The 21,065-nt window shown below is 48.3% G+C and overlaps 1 protein-coding gene across 1 annotated transcript in view; it reads right to left on the minus strand.

The window, feature by feature from the left end:
• C1_1H22orf23 (chromosome 1_1 C22orf23 homolog) overlaps positions 1-21,065 on the minus strand; it is an 81,149-nt gene that overhangs the window by 56,350 nt on the left and 3,734 nt on the right. Inside the window, exons 2-4 of the mRNA XM_086936462.1 lie at positions 10,583-10,645; positions 10,306-10,485; positions 9,020-9,157 (exon numbers count right to left, since the gene is read on the minus strand). Of these exons, the coding sequence (XP_086792588.1) occupies positions 9,020-9,157; positions 10,306-10,485; positions 10,583-10,645 (381 nt within the window). The remainder of the gene's footprint in view (positions 1-9,019; positions 9,158-10,305; positions 10,486-10,582; positions 10,646-21,065) is intronic.

Consider the following 21,065-nt stretch of genomic DNA (forward strand, 5'->3'; position numbering starts at 1 on the left):
GACACAACTCTACCACACATCTATGAGGAATTCACGGATGTTTTCTGTGAACAAAAGGCAGAAACTCTACCCCCACACAGGGACTACGATTGTGCCATTGATCTAGTGCCAGGAGCCAAGATACCCTGTAGTAGAATATACGCCTTGACAGATTTAGAGAACACCCACCTTCGAGATTATTTAGATAAATTTTTGAAAAGTGGTTTCATCCGGCCCTCCAAGTCTCCAGCAGCCTCTCCGCTCTTTTTCGTCCCTAAAAGCAATGGAGAATTGCGCACCTGTATTGACTACAGAGCTCTAAATAACATCACTATCAAGAACAGATATCCTCTTCCATTGATCCCTGTACTCCTTGATCAAGTGCGCTCAGCCACAATCTTTACCAAACTGGACTTACGAGGCGCCTATCACCTGGTCCGTATTAGACCAGGTGATGAATGGAAAACAGCCTTTCGAACTCGCTTTGGCCTGTTCGAGTACTGTGTAATGCCCTTTGGCTTATGCAATGCCCCGGCTGCATTTCAATTTTTTATCAACGATGTCCTTCGGGACTTCTTAGATAGGTTCGTCATTGCCTATATTGACGACCTTTTGATTTTTTCGTCTTCTACTGAGGAACACATTCGGCACGTTAAAATCATCTTGAACACCCTAAGATCACATGGTTTGTTCTGCAAATTGTCTAAATGTGAATTCCACACCACAAAGGTCGAATTCCTTGGATTTATCCTTTCTCCATCTGGGATCACAATGGCTCCAAGAAAAATCCAAGCAATCCTTGATTGGCCTACTCCAACCTCGGTGAAGGATATTCAACGATTTTTAGGCTTTGCTAACTTCTACCGCCGATTCATTAAAGACTTTTCAACTTTGGCCACACCTTTGACCCAACTTTTAAGGAAGAATGTTAAATTCATCTGGACCCCTGACACTGATTCTTCCTTTCAAACTCTCAAAAGAACCTTTACACAAGCTCCTGTCTTGCGGCATCCAGACTCAGACCTGCCTTTTATTGTGGAAGCTGATGCTTCCGACTTCGCCATTGGAGCAATTCTCTCACAAAAGAATCCAGTAACCAACGAGCTACATCCCATAGCTTTCTTGTCCAGAAAATTTTTGCCTGCAGAAGCCAACTACACTGTTGCAGAGAAAGAGCTCTTGGCCATTCGTCATGCATTCAAGGAATGGCGTCACTACCTTCTTGGGGCTAGACATACTGTTACTGTTTACACGGACCATCGTAACCTACAGTTCCTAAGATGTGCAAAAGCTTTAACTCCCAGACAACTCCGTTGGACCTTGTTTTTTGCAGAATTTGACTTTATCATAACCTTCAGGCCCGGAACGAAGAATAACAAAGCAGATTCCTTGTCACGGTATGATTCTAAGCCAGGTGAGCTTCAACTTCTTCCCCGACCTACTAGCATGCTCTCTGAAGACAGAATAGTAGGTGCTACAATGTCCGATGTCTTCTTCCAACAAATAAGACAAGCAATGCCAATACCTCAATTGCTATCTTGGGTGCGAGAGGGAGCTAATAGAACAATTCACCAAAATCTACCCTTCTTCTCCAATCTCTTATTTGTTCCAACTAAAGTTCTACAAACACAGGTTTTGCAATGGTGTCATGTTAGTCAACTGGCTGGTCATCCTGGAATCGCAAAAACCAAAGAACTTGTTCGAAGAAATTTCTGGTGGCCAACCTGGAGTAAAGATGTGCAATCTTTCGTTCAAGAATGCGATGTTTGTGCTCAAGCTAAAGTAGAACATGGTCGAAAGAAAGGACTCTTACTTCCTCTTTCCACACCAACTCAGGTCTGGGAAGATATCGCAATGGACTTCATAACTGATCTACCCGAAGACAAGGGGATGACTACCATTCTCGTGGTGGTTGACCGTTTATCTAAGATGGCCCACTTCATTGCTTGTCCTAGGCTTCCGACCTCCGCCCAACTGGTTCAATTAATTCTGGAGCATGTGGTTCGTTTGCACGGCCTACCTAGGTCCATAACTTCAGACCGTGGTCCTCAGTTCATTTCGCAGTTCTGGAAGGCCTGGTGTAAAGCGCTTCACATAACTACTAACACATCCACTAGTTTCCACCCTGAGTCGGATGGACAAACCGAACGAGTCAATCAGGTCCTGAAACAATACTTAAGATGTTTTCTTTTCAAAAAACAGGGTTCCTGGTTAACCTTACTATGGGAAGCTGAATTCGCTTACAATAATCTGCAGAATGCCTCTACAGGTTTTTCGCCCTTTTTTGCTATCTATGGCCGACATCCCCATTTCTCGCCTTTGCTGCTGGCCCACCAAAAGACCAACATACCTTCCTTGGATTCGCATTTCAGTGAAATGGAACGCATTACCAAAGTCTTAAGAACTAATGTACTGAGAGCCAAAGCCACATACAAGAGGTTTGCGGACAGGAGACGACAAAAGGGCCCAGACCTTCATGTTGGCGACGTAGTTTGGCTTTCCACCAGGAACTTTCAGTTCAGGAGACGTTACAAGTTCCACCCTAAATTCATTGGTCCATATAAGATTGTTCAGTGTGTGAATCCCGTTACCTACAAGCTGCTGCTTCCTAAAAGCATGAGAATTTACCCTGTGTTCCACGTTTCTCTGCTAAAGAAAGCAATTGTCAAAAGAAGGCCTCGTCCTCCAGCTCTTCGTGTGAAGGGTCAGGACGAATTTGAGGTGCGTTGTATCAAGGACTGCAAACGAGTTAGGGGGAAGCTTTGGTACCTGCTTTCCTGGAAAGGCTGTGGTCCTGAGGAGGATTCCTGGGTTTCTGGGATGGACGTTCATGCTCCCCGCCTGGTGCGCTTGTTTCATGCTCAGCACCCGGCCTCTCGATTTTAGAGTTTGGAGGGGGTGTCTCCATTTTTGTTGGGGGGCACTGTCAGGATCCTTTCCGCTCTACTACGTCTGTTGTGCATCAGTTCCCTGTGTTTCTAACATTTCTCATTGTGCCCATGTATGTACATTATGTTATTTGGCCTTACCAATGTTTGTTATGCCACTTTGCCTTTTGCGCGATGCCACTGTGTTAAACCTGTCAATGCTTGTTGTGTGCGCTTCCCATTTGCGCTTTCCGCATTTTGCCAGTGCTTGTTTGCCCTTAGGCTTCGGGAGTTCCCATTTCGAGTTTGCTGCCGAGGTCTTTTTTCCCTTTGCAGCTTCTGTACCTCTTTGGGCCTGGGACTATATAAGCGGCCACGCCCAAAACGCCGTGCGGATTATTCCTTCCTGGTTCCCGAGATTGGAGGTCTCCTGCTCCTGCTTCCTGGCCGGTCTTCGCTCTCAACGACGGAGGACTTCGCTGAGGCTTCCAGACCTGTTGGCAGTTCAATGGTAGTAATCTACCACGAAAATCCGCTTGCTGAAAACGCAGGTAGGATTGATCCTTTTTCTGTTTGCCGGTTGGTGTTTTCTTCGAGAAGCTCGTAGGGCGAAACGCTAAGGGCGTTTCCCTGGCAACGATCAGGACAATTGTTTATCGAACTGGATTTCTGGACTCTTGCTTTAGTTTGGGACTTGTCAATGTGTTTATAGTTGTTTAGGAGCGCTATCATCAGTATTTCTCGTCCGGAATTGTTGGTTCAAGCTATTCTGCTTTTACCTTCGTTTGGTTTCCACTTAGACTGATTGTTGTTTGAACTTGCTTCAATCTGTATTCTACTATTGCTGCTGTAATGTCGAAATGTGATTGGCTCGAACTGTGATTGCTTTCATAGAGAGTTTAATGTTTAACAAGGCTGTGAAACAAACAGTGATAAAGAGCGCGCAGATGTACAATGTTACTGTATTGAATATTGAATGAATCAATATGTGAAATCTTTAATCATGTCTTATCTACTATCCGAGTACATATGATTATAAACATCTTATGGTGAAAAGTCAACCTTGTTGCTTTTAGCTGGGAGTCTTTTTATTAATCCAAGAACAATCTTTTTTCCTAGTTATCTGAAATGGGCCTATAGTTTTAGCAACCAGAGAATCTTGAGAATCTAAAGTTTCTATGTCAGAGTGGGGTTGTGAGTATTGCTCCTGAGAAACGCAAGGGGGGCCTGAGAAACCCTCATCCTGACAGTTATCACCATATTATTTGTCAGCCAGTGTAAGGCTTTAGACAACAAGGAAGAATTAGTTTCATCCTGCCCTGGAGCCAATATGGGGACATTAGCAAGGACCAGGACTAAAGGAGAAGCCTCAACTATCAGGTCAACCGAGCCATTCACAGGTTCCGGAACAGAAGATACAACTGGAGGGACAGCTTTCTCTTGCACACCATCCAATGAGGATACCAGAGGAGCCACCGGGTGATCAAATGGAGGGAATACCCCACCGCCCACCTGCATGGAGGGGCCCTTCTTTAGCTCAACCCTGTTAGCAACCTCATCGGGCAATTTACCTACTTCAGCTAAGGTGTTATTCAGTAAGTCCCCTAAGCGATTGACCTCTTTAGTGAGCTTCTCTATTCTGCCTACCAACGGCTTTACAATTCCCTGTATCTTGGTGTCTATCATGTTCAACTGTTTCTTAAGTTGTTCATTAGTTAGAGACATACAAACATCATCAATTGATCCATCGTCCTCCGCCAAGGTCTTACTGGGAGGAGAAGCAGGCTTTTTCCGGCTTGATCTTAGCCCTCCATGCTTGGGCTGGCCCTTTCTGGCACCTCTAGTGGTGCGTGGCGCTGGCACTGGAGTGGGGGCTTTTTCCTCAGATAAATGTTGATCAACCTCCTCATTATCACTGTCTAACTGAATCGTTGTGACGTTATCAGCATGATCAGGTATAACAACTACACTGCTACTGGTGTTGTCTAACTCAGGAAATTGGGGCAGGTCTGGTACCGGCAAAGTCGGTGTAATTGATGTAGATGATACACCCAGCCCAAGTGAGGATCTCCTTTCACTGTTGATTTTGGCAACTGCCTGGACTAGATAGTTGTCCATAGTGTTTTTAACAGGGGATATCTTTTTGGAAGACATAGCACACCATAGACCAGTGAACAAAACCCTCCCAAAGCCTTTTATGGGTACGTCGGCAAGAAAAATCACAAACCCTCAGTATAGCTCATCCACAATTGGTCAGGAATAGTATGAATATGACCTGATTAACCTCCGGCAATAACAATGTCTCACCTCGAGAGTTCGGGCAGAGTAACTGGCCCAGCCCAGTCACTGCCTGTCTCGGACTGTCTTAGACTGTCCGCCCTTAGTCCGGGCTTCGTCCGGCGCATCCGGCGCACGTCCTCGCGGGGCGAGGGACCTGCCGGTGCTTTATGCGCCTCCTGGCGCGCTGGTTACAGGCATCGTCGTCGCTGGAACCTTGATTAAAGCAGCGAGCTTTACAACAAAACAAATAAACCTGTACTTGAAAGTAATCATAGGTGTAATAGTCTTTCGTGTTCTGGTTTGTCCTTCACCGACCCGAGACTCCTGGTTGATAACACCAGACGTGGGTCCCTTGCTCACTCTGCCACTGGATTCAAGCGAGCCTGGCTGAAGAAGGGTGACATACCCTGAAACCATTTCCCAGGATGATAGTTCCCCGTCCAGGGAGGACCTGGCCTGGCAGTTCGGTCTGGACTGTTCCCATGGGGCACAGGGTCAAGACTGATTTGCATATGGCTGGGGCCAAACTGGGTTGGCATAGTGGGCAAAAGAACGATGGATTTAACCCAGATCTTTTGACTGGGGGAGAATGTTTGCATTGTCATCATTCTGTCCATCATTTGTTTGCTGTAACACTAATGCAAACAATGTCACTGTGCACCGTACTGCTATTGTCAAAGATGGGAAAACCATTTCTCCCTTGAGGAGATCCTGTGTACCCTGGTAAATAAGTAGCCCTCCTTCTTTGTGGTCACTCAAACTGGTTCTGGGGTAGCTTCCTTTCCATTAGGGTTGGAGACAGCCTGGATGTGCGAACAAAGGTTTGACTTCCCCAGGTCTCACCGTATATTTACTTATGAAAGTTTAGGCCAATTACAAGTTAATAAAGCTCCTGGGTCCACCCTAACTGGTCTTCCTGCAAGGGGAAGAAAAACACTTCCCCACACCTGAGCCATTTTTCTGCTCTCTGAGCAGTTTTCACACCTCATTATGGTCAAGCACTGGGAGACCAGCTTTCAGGATGCTAATGCTAACTAGTCCATTGAAGGTTCAGGCAGGTTAAAGGTAACATTTTAAAGAGTATTTTTCTTAATTATTTTTTTAGCAAAACATAAATCCGACTTTACCAATAAAATACTTTTTTACTAAGTATTAAAGTAGTCATTAAATGACTTTTGAGGCCGTTTCCTCTCAAACCTTACAGATTCTATAATATATAATCTATTCAGCTACAGCCTTGTCAGTGAAAATTGCTTTTGGGGGCTAGTCACTGGAGGAACATGCCAATTTTAATTTCACACATTTCACTTTTATAAATCAGGCACCTTACCTTGTGGGCAACATGGTGTAATCAGTGGTGACAAATTCATATTTAAACGCAGGGTGACCACACCCCTTCAAAAAAAAGGTTATTTAAACAGTTTGACAGCAGGCTGCTGCAGTCAGGCAACACATGTAGACCTGAAGCCATGTTTTACAGGCCCACTCTGTAGATGGTGTACTATGGTGTAATATGTGCTGCTGTCCACATGTGGTATTCAACGTCCAGGCCCTGGGTGCATTTTCTACATCATATATTAGAGACCTGTAGGTAAGTTAAATATGTAAATCAGGGATAGGCCAATTTATCCATGGAAAAGTGAAAAAACAGGCACTTTTTATTAGGGATGGTTAAAAAGTGTACCTTTGGTCTACTACATATAGAATTAGTTACCTCAAAACAATGAATTTCCTACTAGATTGTGTATTGCATGCTTTTCTGTTGTCTGTTATCAATGGGCAAATAAACCTTTACCGTTACTGCCCAGGACCCATTCTACCAGAGGAAAAGTGGCTACTACATACTTGTTAAAGCATAGTCAATTTGCTGACTATTGTAGGGTAGCCAGTAGGAAATCTGTTCACACATTTACTAGACACTATTATCTAGATTCTTACACAGTAGCTGACTCTAGCATAGGTCAAGCCACGCTTAAGAACCTCTTCTAATGGTGCTCTATAAAGAGCAACATAAACCCCTCTAAAGCTTGCTGTCCCCTCTCCCATCGACAGAGTCATAGTGTATGAGAATTTGCTTATTACTGTAGCATTCACGAACATTTGTGAAGATCCTACATTACAGAAGAAATTATTACCCACTAGTAATCCTGCTCTGCATTATAATGATATTCCTTAAAGTCATAGAGGACCCTTGTGCCTCTCTCACTATTTCTCAACCATGTGGGATAAAGCCAAGAGGTGTAGTTTCTGTAAAACACTATAAATATGTTAAACATAACTGGCTTTGCTCGTCAAGTGTCAGTACAAGGCATCATGGGTTTGGATGCTTCTGGACCTCATAAGGGCGCTGGGTGCTTTTTAACTCTTATAATCTGATCCTATCAGGCCTTTTCATCATTAATGTAGACTGATTTAGGCAGCAGTGTTTAAAACTAAAGAAGCTCCAATGCAGTTATGAGTAAGGGTTATTATCCATTAGTTAAAATGTTAGGAAATAATGTAGGCTTTGAAGGGTGCACTAGGACATTAGATTTGCCGAATTCTTCACCTTTTTGTATAAGTATGTGGATTAAGTGTTTAAATTATTCGAACATTTACAACATGAATAAAGATCCCTATGATCTCTCTGCAGCATATGATCTGGTCTCACACCCCATCCTCGTGAGGTGCTGTACAAGATTGGCATCCAAGGATTCGCTCTCCGCTGTATTAGCTCCTTCTTAATGGATAGAGCACAAGCTGTCAGCCTGGCAAATACTCCTCGGAAGCCCATAATCTCATCTGTGGTTTGCCTCAAAGTTCATCACTCAGCTCCACCCTCTTCAATGCATACATGATCCATCTGTGCACATGACATCAATATCCTCTTCTAAGCTGACAACAAGAAACTCATACTCTCCCTCTAGGAAAAGACCCCTGAACATAAGAAACAAGTTCACTCCCTGCATGACTAAAGTTGCTAAATGGATGAAAGTCAACTGTCTCAAGCTCAACACCGACCACACATAACTAGTGATTTACGGAAAAAAACACCAACATCATGCAACTCCAACTGGCGGCCAGATGAACTCTGACCCACATCCACACTCATGCCAGAAACCTCAGAATCATCAACAGCAAACTGGACAAGTCAGCGCCATCCTTGCATCCTGCTTCCACACCTTGAAGATGCTGAGGAAGATCTTCAAATATTCCCAAGCAAGACCAGAAAAACTGTCACTCACACTAGTCATCAGCATGTTGGACTACAGGATCACCCTCTATGCCGGTATTACCAAGCAACTCACCAGAGGATAACAACCATCCAGAACTTAGCAGCCAGACTCATCCTGAACAGAACTCACACCACATCACACCTAAGAGAGTTCCACTGGCTCCTGATATACAAATGCACGCACTCATTTCAGACTCCTCACTCATACATGCAAGGAACTACCTTCCTGAGCAGTCGGATCTCCTTCCAACAACCACCCAGAAACCTTAGCTCACAAGGGCTCCTACTCACACATATCCCCCACTTACACAGAACCAGATCAGGAGGACAGACACTCTCTTACATCACTCCCAAAGCGTGGCATGTCTCCCACTCCACATCGGAGCCTCTTACTCTCTTCTTTAATCTTGCAAGAAGCTAAAGACCTGAATTTTCAGTTACCAAACCTACCTTAGGCAGGGCTAGGCACACACATCTGCTCAGCGCCAGGATACTCTTGCAGCTGATAGTGAGCTTTAGAAATACACATAAAATAACAACACATATAATGCAGAGTCAGACCTACACATAAATAACAATTTCTTCCTGCACAGGTATATGCCAAACTACATTCCAGGGGCAATGGGAGCCCGACAAGGACTCTCCCTGGCGTAGAAAGAAATCCCACACATATACATACATTCATCAAACCGGTCGACCTCAATCTCCACCACCTCCTTCTCTCGAGGCGCTGGCCGGCGGTCCCGCCTCACCTCCGGAACATCCTTTCCAGTTGCCAGGATATTCTGGAGTCTCCGTTTCTCCTTCTCGAGGTCTCCTAAAATCAACACGATATACTCATAAATAGCTACAACTCAAGCAATGGTGATCTCATGCCAGGTTAGAAGGCATGTGCTATGCTTGCATCATTTTGTTCTATGTAAAAATAGATCTTAATTTCTTCCCTTACTACTGGGACCATTACCTATATCCACTGGACTTTCTGTAACCAGAAAATCCCTGATACATTACAACAATCAGCATATTTTCTGGACCCTGTTTGCCACCATTTACCCATTAAAATATTAATTTTATAGAGGCATTGGTGTCCTTTGCTCATATGCCTTAATCCTCTCCTCCAGCCTTGACATTTTTAGATCCTTATTGCTCTACTGATAAAAGTTTACAGTGTAAACCCTGCATCCTCTGAGTGGACTGGCTCTGGTTTCAGTCTGTTTCACCTTCTCTCCACCAGCATTAACAAGTTCTTGGTCCACTTAGAGAGATTATGGTGTAGGCCTTGCATCCTCAAGGTGCACTACTTCTGAAATGTGCCCAGTCTGCCTTCTCTTATCCAGTGGCAACATGTTTCGATCCTTAAGTTTCCTCTCATAAGATGTTAATTCTTTGTGCAGTGACTCTGGATTCAGTTTGTTTCCCCTTCTCCTGTCTATTAGTGACATGTTTCGGTCCTTAGGTCTCTATCGCTGAGGTTTATTGTGTAGACCCTGCAGCTTAAGGTGCAGTATCTCTAGAATTTGCTATTCTACCTTCTACCATTCAGTGTTAACATGTTTTGATGTTTAAGTGATCACGTGCAAACTTTACAGTGCAGAATCTGCAACTTTGTGCTAACCAGCCTCTGTATTTAGCTTGGCAACCTCCTCCACTGTAAACACATTTTCATCCTTATTTAGACCCTTGTTGAGTATATGCTGTAGGTTCGCTGCAGTGTCTTTGCAACCCGCATCTAAAATCAACCTTCCCCCATCCTCCTTCAGATCCAAGTTTCCAGACTCAGGTTGCCACTTAACGGGTTTATAGAACACCCCATTTCAATTTTGGCACCTTGTCTTTGGAATCAATCTACTTGCCCTTTCCTCCTCCAGTCTTGGAGTCATTTGAGTCTTATTATTCTACCTCTCAACCACTGACCTCTTCAGAATGTGGAGGCATGTTTCCTGGCATGTCCCACCCCATACTTACTGGTTGCCTGCGGCCTGTACTGGTCCCGGTTGTATGCACCCCCAGCCCGACAGCTCTCAGCTGGCCTCAAGCAGGGCCGAGAAGGGAGAACAAGATGTCGGTTCTCCTCAGGTGGAGGTGAGGGGTGTCGAGGGGCTGGGCTGGAGGTTGGATGGCAACTGGTTGGCAAAGCATCCCCTCCTAGGAACAAATTCAAAATAAAAGGAGAGCTGGGTTCATTCTCACTTTGCAAGGCTGTACAGGGCTCCAGACAGTGATCAATCATCGGGAGACTTACGTTGGAGGTGGGTGCGGAGCTGACGCTGCTGGAAGTTCGTCAATTTGGATTCCTGCATCATCACTGAGGGGCAAAGAGACAAATGAGACATTACTCATCAATATAGATGGAGGAGGAAGATCATACTGATCAATACAAAGAGAAGTGGGGGACAACCTATTAACAGAGAGAAACATTTCTGGGAAGTTCAGAGGGAAAGGGGATATGGAACTGATACTCATTGATCATTACAGAGGGAAGAGAAAGACAACTCCTCATAATCATCAATATAAAGATAAACATTATTAATCAAAGCAGAGATAGGAGGGAGACATCGCTGATCAATACAAAGAGAAGCATGAGACATTACAGATTAATCCAGAGACGAGGGAAACGTGACTGAGCAGTACATGCATACAGGAGCCATACTGCACAGAAACTTATGATGGCATTGTTTAAAAAGTTGCAAACCAGAAGAAACCAACAAGAGTTCTGGGAGACTACCATTTTAAAAATATACTCTAAGGAAATCGAATCAATTCATCAGTGGCAGCAATTTTGTTTTACTGCCCGCTTAATTGCCTGTATTTGGTCAAAGTCTTTCAGCATTGAATTAGTACGGTGCCATCCACACCAAGCCAGAAAATACATAAGCGATGCAAACAGAGAGGAGGGGAGCACATTTGAGCAACTATTAAAGACCAGGGTTGAGTGGATGAGATACACAAGGAGAGAGTGGAGGGAGGCAACAATGAGACACAAAAAGACAAGTGAGAACTGACTGTTCTACAAAAATGTTTAGTGATGCATTAATGCTAACTATGAAAAAAGACACTGGTGGGTCGAGGAAGGAGATGTAAATAATATATAAAAGGAGAGAAAAGTGGATATAAAAATTATCTAAACAAGGAAAGAATAAGTGACGTAATGATATAGCCAAAGAACAGTGGGACAAGTTTGTTGTGTTGTTTAATATTTGTAATATAGATTTAAAGGTTGCTGGCCCACTGTCACTATGCAGCACACAATATGAAGTTTATAGTATAATTAACAAGACCTCAATAATAACATGTGCATTAGGAATTGATAGCAGACAAAGTTAGAATATTCAGTGCTTAATTTGAGCCGGTGGTTTCGAGTGCTCGGCATCAGCACCTGCTCTAATGACACTCCACCACATGATGGCGCTGTCTATTTAATTTTGAGATGAGCATAATAACAATGTTTAATACATCAGTAAACATAAAAAATGAATATTATCTGTCGCTCACGCCATCAATATAGCTTTGAGTGGTCTGGAATAGTCTGAATTGCCACATTGGTAGGAGTGCAATGTTTAGTAATCATGTTGGTAATGTAATTGGCAGCACTGGCAGGAGTATTAGTCAGTGCAGGTTGCAGTGGCCTCCTGAGAAGATCCCTGGTGCATAATGATTAAAACAAAATCAGCACTGGGGGGCGAGGCTTAGCCGGCAGCAAGATGACCGCACTCTAAGTGTGCTCTGCCGACCAAGCGATAATCCACCAGAACTCCTGCAGACATTCCTATCATTGCTACTCAACGCCACGCCATCTCAACCTACCTTGCCCCGGGGCACAGCCTGATCCATCTCTCGCCCTCCTCCGGCGCCGCTGTGCCGAGACCGACTGCTGGGCCTGGGCCTCGGATCTGGGCCCTCCTGCTGGCATTGCCTAGCCTTCCTGGTGCCTCTCTTCAGTGGCCCCCTGTGACCGGACCATTGATTCGGGCCCTGCCTTCAGCCCTCCCTCATCGGAGCCGGTGAGTGTTGCTGCTGTGGGGGCGTCTCGTGGCGGGGTGGGGAGCACGTGTGCAGTGAATGAATGAATGAATGAATGAATTTGGGTTTTATATAGCGCATGGCTGCCCGGAAGCGTCCCAGCGCTGAGATTGCAAGAAACAACTGAGGGTGAAAGTGGGGGAATAAGGAGGTAGGCTATTGAGGGAAAAGGTAAGTCTTGAGAAGTTTCCGGAATTTCATGTGATTCGGCTCGGAACGAAGTTGGATTGGCAGAGTATTCCAGATGGTAGCGGCCATGACCGAAAATCGACGTCCTCCAGTCCGGGCTTTTTTAGTTCGATGTACCGTGGCCAAGTTGCCTTGGGCTGATCGTAGGGATCTATTGGGTTTGTATAGGGAGAGCATGGTTTTAAGCATTGGGGGTCCTAGATTTTGCAGGGCCTTGTGAGTGGAGCATAGAGCTTTAAATTTGACCCTTTCACGGATCGGCAGCCAATGTAGTGCTTTAAGGGCAGGTTTGGCTGATTCTCTGCGAGAGGTCCCCGTGAGAATCCTTGCTGCGGCATTTTGTGTTCTCTGCAGAACATTAACCGTAGCTTCCTAGGCCCTGGCCTTCTCACAGCGCAGGCCCCATATTCCAGCTCCTGGCGCCCGCTATAACGGCCTACCCCCTCCAGGCCTCGCAACGCGGGCATTGCGGCCCCCGCGACTCCTCGCTACTTGCTAGCCTTCTCCGGCGGGCCCCCGGCTGCCTGCATTGCCTTGTCGCTGTGACTGGGGACTTTTCAGCTGCCCTTTAATTTCAGCCTATCAGTCGCCCACCTGCCGCCTGGCTGACAGCTTTTCACCGCCATCAACCCGCCCAATGCCCGGCCATGGGCCATTCCCCTACCGCCACGCATTCTCCGCCTGTCAGCGCTAGCAGACTTGCCCGTCACCTCCCCCCTCCCTGGGGGCCACCCTCCTGCTGGGCAAGGCATCGGCGGGGGACTGACCCTGAAGGCCCCTCGGCCATTCCCTACGTGGACGCGGCTTCCTGCGGCCGTCGCCTGCCTCTTCTGATACTGGAATCACTGTGCCCCGCTGGGGCCTATCTGCTGCCCGCCTCCCGCTGGTCCCGGTGAGTGCCGCTGCTTTGGCGGCTTCCGCAGTAGGGTTGGGGAAATGTGTGCCGCACCGCAGGGCTTGGCCTTACCTCCATTGCTGCTGTGGCTTCCCTGTAACACCTCCCTCCATTGGCCTCGCTACACTGGCCCTGGTTTGAGGGCTGCATTCCCCCACGTCTCCCCACTGCCACCGCTCCCGCGGCTCCACCATCTTCTGTGGCACCCGCAGCCGGGAGCCGGCTCCGCAGCGGCTGCTCTTCGCCTGGCGGTTTCCAGATCTGCGGACTCCTTGCAACACTTCTCCACTCTCCTCCCTGGTGCTCTGCCACCCCAATGACGGCCCGCTTTGTTGACCGCGCCTGGGCCTCCGTCGCCTCTGCTGTACCACCCACCCACTGCTGGCCCTTGTACGTCTCCCTCCTGGACTGCGTGGCGGGAGTGGAGCGGAGCCAGCGCAGCGCCACCTCTGGGCTGCTTCCGCCCCTTCTCTGCATGGACTTGCTGGGCCCTGCCTGCCACCCGACCCCTAATTACTTCTAGTGAGTGGTACTCTTGTGGGGGCGCCTGCCGCTCGGTTGGGTGCGTGCTTGCCGTTCCGCGTGGCCTGGGCCTGTCCCTTGTACAGCAGAGGCTCTTCACCCTTTTTGTCTCTCTTTGTTGGCCCTTCGACAAGGGCAGCGCGTCCCCTGAATTTCCCCGCTGCCTCTGCCCCCGCGGCCCCAATTCCCTCATCTGCTGCCACTGCGGGGGCTGGCATTGGCGCGGCCAGGATCACATCGCCGGCCCAGTTGCCTTACCACGTCGCCGGCCCTGCCACTCCTTTGCGGGATCTGCGGGCCTGACAGATGCCTGATACAGCCTGCCATTGCGAGGGGTGACACTAGTGGTTCTCTCACCGCCCTCCTTCTCCCGCCTGGCCGCCGCCTGCTTCTTGAGTGCCTGTGCTCTTGTCTTTATGCCCAGATCGCCTGCTCCACCTACTCTCGCCGTGGCGCATTCCGCACATCTCAGGGCTCTGCAACCTTGACTCCACGCTGCAGACTCCCTCATGCCTTTGGCGGCCTTTTACCTGCTCCTGTCCTGCCATGGCGAAGACCGACCCTAAACAACCCAAGATCACCTTCGATCAGCGCCGTCAGACTCGCCAGGATGGTGCGGTCGCCGATGGGGATGACCCTGCTGCCCAAACCGATATGGCCCTAACACGGGAGGACGATCTTAAGACCCTTATGTTAGACATCAAATCCACAGTTACGGGCATTGCGGCCCAACTCGACCAGTTGTTGACCCATCTTGACAGGGTCAAGGCCGGTGTAGACTTGCACGACGCTCGCCTGCTGCATGTTGAAACGAGGGTCTCTGATGCTGAAGGCGCTGCCACTCAGGATCACCACAAGCTACTTCAGATGGATAAGATACTTGAGTCGATCCAGAACAAAAATAAGGATTTAGTGGCCCGATCCCGCAGGAACAACCTCAGTATCACGGGTGTGCTCGAATCCACCAATATCTCAAGAATGGAGAACTTTGTGGAACAGCTCATTTGCAAACTTTTTTGTGATGTTCTATCCTCGGTCTTCATCGTCGAGCGGGCCCATCGCTCCCTCGGCCCTCGTCCTGCCGGCTTGTCCAATTATTGCCAAACTCCTGAACTTCAGGGACCGCAATGCCATTCTTCGAGCGACCAGGGAGAGGGATGAGATTCATCATCAAGGCAACTCCTTGTCATTCTACACCGACTACACTATGGCGGTGCAGGCTGCTTGCCTTGAGTTCCTCCTGGCTAAACGGATGCTTCAAAAACATGAAGTCTCATATTCACTGGCATATCTCGCTAAACTGCGAGTCAGGCAGGGCTCCAAGATGCTCGTATTTTCGGATCCCAAGGATGCTATGGCCTTCGTGAAGAAACTGGACCAATCACAACGTTCCTCTTCTGCTGACTCTCAGGCCACCGCCAATGGCTACTTAAGCGATAATGATAGAACTGTGGTGCTCTCTCCACATTATCGCTGACTGCACTCCATGTTGCTCAGTTACCTGTTGTGATTTGGCCCACTTGGTATTTCTTCCTCCGCAGGGCTCTCCATATCATAACTACGCTTCGAGCTTGAAGCCCCTGACTCCCTGGTGTCATTCTTTCTGTTATCTGCTACGACTCGTGGCTTGGCCACCCTGTCTCCTTGGCAGGTGTGTGTGCCGAGCGACTCCATACCCCCACAGGATTATTCCCTTCTTGGACATAGACTTTTCCGTTCCCAGTTGTGGGTCCCCGGGGTGGGTAAGGGTGGAATCTCAGCCTGATTGGGGGGGTTGATGTGGATGGTGGGGAGGGGGATTCTTGGGGTTTGTTGCCTCCCTCTGAGGCCCTATTGTTTGTTCTGATGTATGCTTATCTTTTTGGTCCCTTCATGACACATCATCTCAACCGTACGGTTGTTCTATTGCACTCCTTTCTTCCACTGCTTCCTCATTGCACATCTGCTTCTATTCACTTTATTGGGGGTTTTGTGATATTTGGACTGTCGCCTCCAACTGAGGACTTTGGTGATCTACTGCACTTTCAATGTTATTGCGCTGTGCTGCTTGCTATTTTCCTTATGGCATCTCTCCACCCGACTGCACAAGGTTATACCCTCACTTTTAGCCTTCCTCAAACTTAACTTCCTTGACAAGGCGCTATGACAGACACCACGCTTTGGACCTAGAATGTCCGCGGTCTTAACGACCACCGCAAGGCACGTCTGGTCCATGCCCACCTTACCCGGCATAAGGTAGACATTTGTTTTATACAGGAGACCCACCTGCTACCCGCGACCTCCTCCATACTCCTCCCCAGGCATTGGGGCAAAATACATTCCTCCTATCACTCTAACGACTCCCGTGAGGTGTCTATCCTGCTGCGCAGAGGGCTTCCATGGTACTTCCCAGGTAATCATTGACCCGGAGGGGCGCTTTGTGGTCCTTCCTGGTACCCTCCAGGCCCAACCATTGACATTGGCTGAGCTATATGGTCCCAACAATGACGACCCAGATTTCTTTGCGCAGGTTTTGCACCACATCTCGGCCCTGGGCCCTGCTGCACTCCTCTAGGGGGGTGACTTAACGTAACGCTGTCCACCATGCTAGATCGCTCCGGTCCGCACGCTTCCCACCTGCGTGCAGCTCCACTAATGAGCTCCAATCTCACTGATAACTCCCTATATGACACGTGGAGGCACAGTCGCCCCAAGGCATGCAAGGGCACTTGCGTAACTGGCTCCGGCAGCTGCTGGTCCCGCTTGTACCTCTGGATCACCACTCCGGACGCCTTGCTTGGCTCACCTCTGTTGAGCACATGGTGCGCACCGTCTCAGATCACGCTCCTGTTCGCCTTTGTCTACGCCTCCTTCACTCCCCACGTCACGCGTTCTGTTGGTGTCTTCCCCCTAATACACTGCGCAACTCGGTCTTCTGCTACGAGAAAGAAACCGCAATCACAAATTATTTTGAGCTTAATGAAGGCACTTTTGACTCCCCCTCCACGCTTTGGGAGGGATTTAAGGCTGTTCCCCTGGAAGAATGTATTTCGAAGCAGTCCGGTGTCCTACGCTCCATTTGCGGCACTCTTGATAAATTAGAGACGGAGATTAAGGCTCTGAACTCCTCCCACTCCCGGGACCCTAACCCTGACATGCTTGCTCAGATCTGGGGGAAGCTCACCAACTTCGATGCCGAGGCCAACAGAGAGCTTGCATTTTTGGGCAGGGAGGCGCGGGCGCGCCGCTTCTGTGAGGGCAACCGCCCTGGAAAGAAATGAAATGAAATGAAAAAGAGTTTTATTAAGCGCGGCTGCTGCCCTGAGGCGTCGAGGCGCTAACAGACGGAGTTAATACCCTCCAGTAAAGAACAAGCAGGGGGTTAACCTGATTTATTAAAAAGAAAAGTTTTAAGCTGTTTGCGGAAGGTCGTCAAATTTGGATTGGATCTTAGATGAAGGGGAAGTGAGTTCCATAACTTGGCTGCATTGTAAGAAAATGACCGGCCTCCAGCTCTGGATCTCCAAATCCGAGGGACTACCGCCAGAAAGGCGTGGAGAAAACGGAGCTGTTTTTTGGGTCGATAAGGGATGATCAGCATGTGGTTAATTACTGGGCCGGATTTCCAATATGCTTGATGGGAGATGCACATAGATTTAAACTCAATTCTCTCCCTAACAGGGAGCCAATGCAGGGTTCTCAGTCCAGGCTTCACCGATGTTCTACGTGGAAGGCCAAGCAATGTGCGTGCTGCACAGTTCAGGATCCGCTGGAGTTTTTGCAGGCAGTAATCAGGCGGCCCTAGATACAGGGCGATACTGAAGTCCAGACGAGACTGGATGAGACCCTGCATAACTACCTGCTTGGCCTTAAAGGAAAGGAGCGGGAGGATTTTTTTCACCATCCTGATGAGACCAAAGCAAGTCGCAGACAATTTAGTTGCTTGGATGTTAAAGGTCAGGGTTTTGTCCAGCCACACCCCGAGACTTTTTATATTGTCTCTGGGTGTGGGGGGCGTGCCCAAACAGGCCATAACAGCTCCAAAGTGGAGGGAGCTGATGGACCCATAAGCATCAGCTCGGTCTTATCACCGTTAAGTTTGAGGCACGACTGTGTCATCCAGTGCTTGATCTGTTCTAGGCAGGTTGTCAAGCTGGCTTGTGGCTGATGGCAGTTCTTTTGTGCAAGAGAGACCATTAGCTGAGTATCGTCCGCGTAAAAGATGATCTTAATACCATAGGGACGGACGATCTCAGCCAGCGGTCTCATGTACGCATTAAATAGCGTAGGGCTCAAAGATGAGCCCTGCGGGACCCCACAGCCCAGCGGCCAGCTTGCAGAGACAGAGGCTCCTTCAAAGACTTGGAAGGTTCTGTCACTGAGAAAGGACTTGAGCCAGGACAACGCTCCTCCTGATATTCCCACATAGTGGAGACGGCTTAGAAGGATTTTGTGGTTCACCGTATCAAACGCTGCGCTCAGATCAAGGAAGATCACTGCCACTGATCCCCCCTGATCCAAGATCTGCCTGGCTTCCTCTGTGACTGCCATCAAAGCAGTCTCCGTCCAATGTTTGGGGCGGAAGCCCGTCTGAGTAACGTCAAGCAGATGGTTACTCTCGAGAAAACTAGTGAGATAGGTGTTAATATGTTTCTCAAGGATTTTGCTTACCCAGGGGAGCAAAGAAATCGGGCAGTAACTATTGAGGTTGGCGGGGTCGGGGTGCTTTTCTTCAGGAGTGCTCGTACCATAGCTTGTTTCCAGGTGGGTGGTACTATACCAGTCGCTATGGAGGAATTCAGTAGCTCCAAGAGTGTGGGCAGAATGACTTGAGTAGCTGAAACCAACATATTTGGAGGGGCAGGGTCGCATGGGTAGCCAGACTTTATTTGATGCATCAAAGGCTCGAGTATTTCTGAGTCCAACTGGGGGAAATGATCCAGGATGTTTTGATGGGAGTCCTCAGTATCTGTAGCGAGTTGTGGTTCTAGGGAAGGGGGGTCTGGGTCCATGTCTGGAAAGGATGAGTACATTTTATTCACCTTATGAAAAAAGAAATCTGCCAGATCATTGCACCTGGAGAGTGGATTATAGTTAACAGCTGGGTGGGGGAGGGGGGGAGGGGGGGGGGTGGAAGCATGGTGAGAGTTTTTACTATTTGATACATCTCTTTAGGTTTGGACCTGGCCAGCATAATTTTCTCCTTGTAGAAGGCCGAATATGCTGATTTTCTTTCGGATTTATAGCCTCCCTGTAGGTGGCTTTATCCGTGGCATCATAGCCCAGACGCCACTTCCTTTCCAGCCTGTTACATAGGGGCTTGTTATCTCTTCGTTGTTCCGAATACCAAGGCGCTGTTTTCCGGTGTCTTTTTTGGATGGTGGTACAAAAGGGGAGTGCAGAGTCAAGTGATTTCTTGATCCAATTATCATATTTCTTGTTGTCGGAGGGGGGGATCACCGGTAAGTGAAGGTCTGGAGGTTGTAAGACTGCTAGTCCACTGGTCCAGACGTAGTCTGTGCCAGTTTCTCATTCTTCGCGTGGTAGGGGTACTGGAGGGAAAGTTAGGAGTGGTCTAGGTGATAGGAATCAGAGAATGATCTGTCCAGGGAAGACGAGTGATGGTGCCCACTTTGAGATATTCGCGGTTGCTGAAAACGGGATCTAAAAGATGTCCTTTGACATGAGTAGGGGAGAGGACAAGTTGTTCCAGCTGAACTGCAGCTAAACTCGCCGTCAACTCTACGGCGAGATTATCCGTGGGATTGTCAAAGTGTATATTAAAGTCGCCAAGTAGCGTGAAGTTTGACAGGGAGGTGACCAATTCGGCAACAACGGAGGATAGCGCAGTGTGGAATTGTTTGACTGGGCCGGGGGGCGATGGATGAGAGTGCCCGTAAAGCTGTCATTGGGAGAGAATTCAATGACAAAAGGCATACTTTCACAGTCAGCGATGGTCTCCAAAGGACAGCGACATGTGTACGTGTCTTTATAGATAATTGCGAGCCCCCCGCCTTTTCCATAAGCGCGGTCTACGCGGGCACCTTGTGTGAGCGCTTGTATCAGATTCGGCTCAGTCTTGAGTTAACCATGTTTCATTCAAGAAGACTGCGTCAGGCATATATTCAGCCAGTAAAAGGGACATTTCCAGACTATGTTTGGGCAAAGACCTACAGTTTAAAAGAAACATTTTATAGTCTCGCGAGTCGTCCTTAATCGGTAAAGTAATAAGCTCTGTGTTGCAGTGGGGGCAGAAAAGTGGGACCTCCAAGGGGGGAAGGAGTGGCAGCAGCTTGTTGTTACAGGAGTCCGCAGTTTATAAAGAGACCCTATGCTGTAATGTTTCCTCAGTCCCAATAAAGGGGCAGGGGATGTGGCCCCTGGCCCCGGTCTGCCGCGGACGGGCGCAGACAGGCTTGCCTTTGGCGCGGCGCCGGCACGCCCGCTGCGCCTACGGGATTGGAGGTTCATTTTATAGGGCAAAGGAGGGTGGAAGGGAGCCAACCGCTGGTACGCTAGCCCGATTTCCGCCCCAAGATGGCGCCCGACCCTGTCTCCGCCTGTCAGAGCCTAATCGTCTAACCGGGGGGCGGCATTCTAGAATGCAGCGAGGAGCAGTGGCTGTTTCCAGCAGGAATAGTGAACTAAGTATTCTAGTCACAGTTAAAATCGTGAGTTTTTTTAAAAGTATCCTAACAGTCTAGCCCCCGGCTTCCGCCTCAGGGGAAAGTATTATATTAATCTGTGCGCGAGCGTTTCAGCGCAGCTTAAGTACTTACAGAGGGTGGGAGGGAGCCAACCGCTGGTGCGCTCGCCCGATTTCCGCTCCAAGATGGCGCCCGACCCGGTCTCCGCCTGTGTCAGAGCCTAATCGTCTGACCGGGGGGCGGGATTCTAGAATGCAGCGAGGAGCAGTGGCTGTTTCCGGCAGGAATAATGAACTAAGTATTAAAGTCATAGGTAAAATCATGAGTTTTAAAAAAAAGTATCCCAACAGTCTAGCCCCCGGCTTCCGCCTCAGGGGAAAGTATTATACTAATCTGTGCACGAGCGTTTCAGCGCAGCTTAAGTACTTACAGAGGGTGGGAGGGAGCCAACCGCTGGTGCGCTAGCCCGATTT

This window comes from Lissotriton vulgaris, chromosome 1_1, assembly GCF_964263255.1.
Source record: "Lissotriton vulgaris chromosome 1_1, aLisVul1.2, whole genome shotgun sequence".
NCBI lineage: Eukaryota > Metazoa > Chordata > Amphibia > Caudata > Salamandridae > Lissotriton > Lissotriton vulgaris.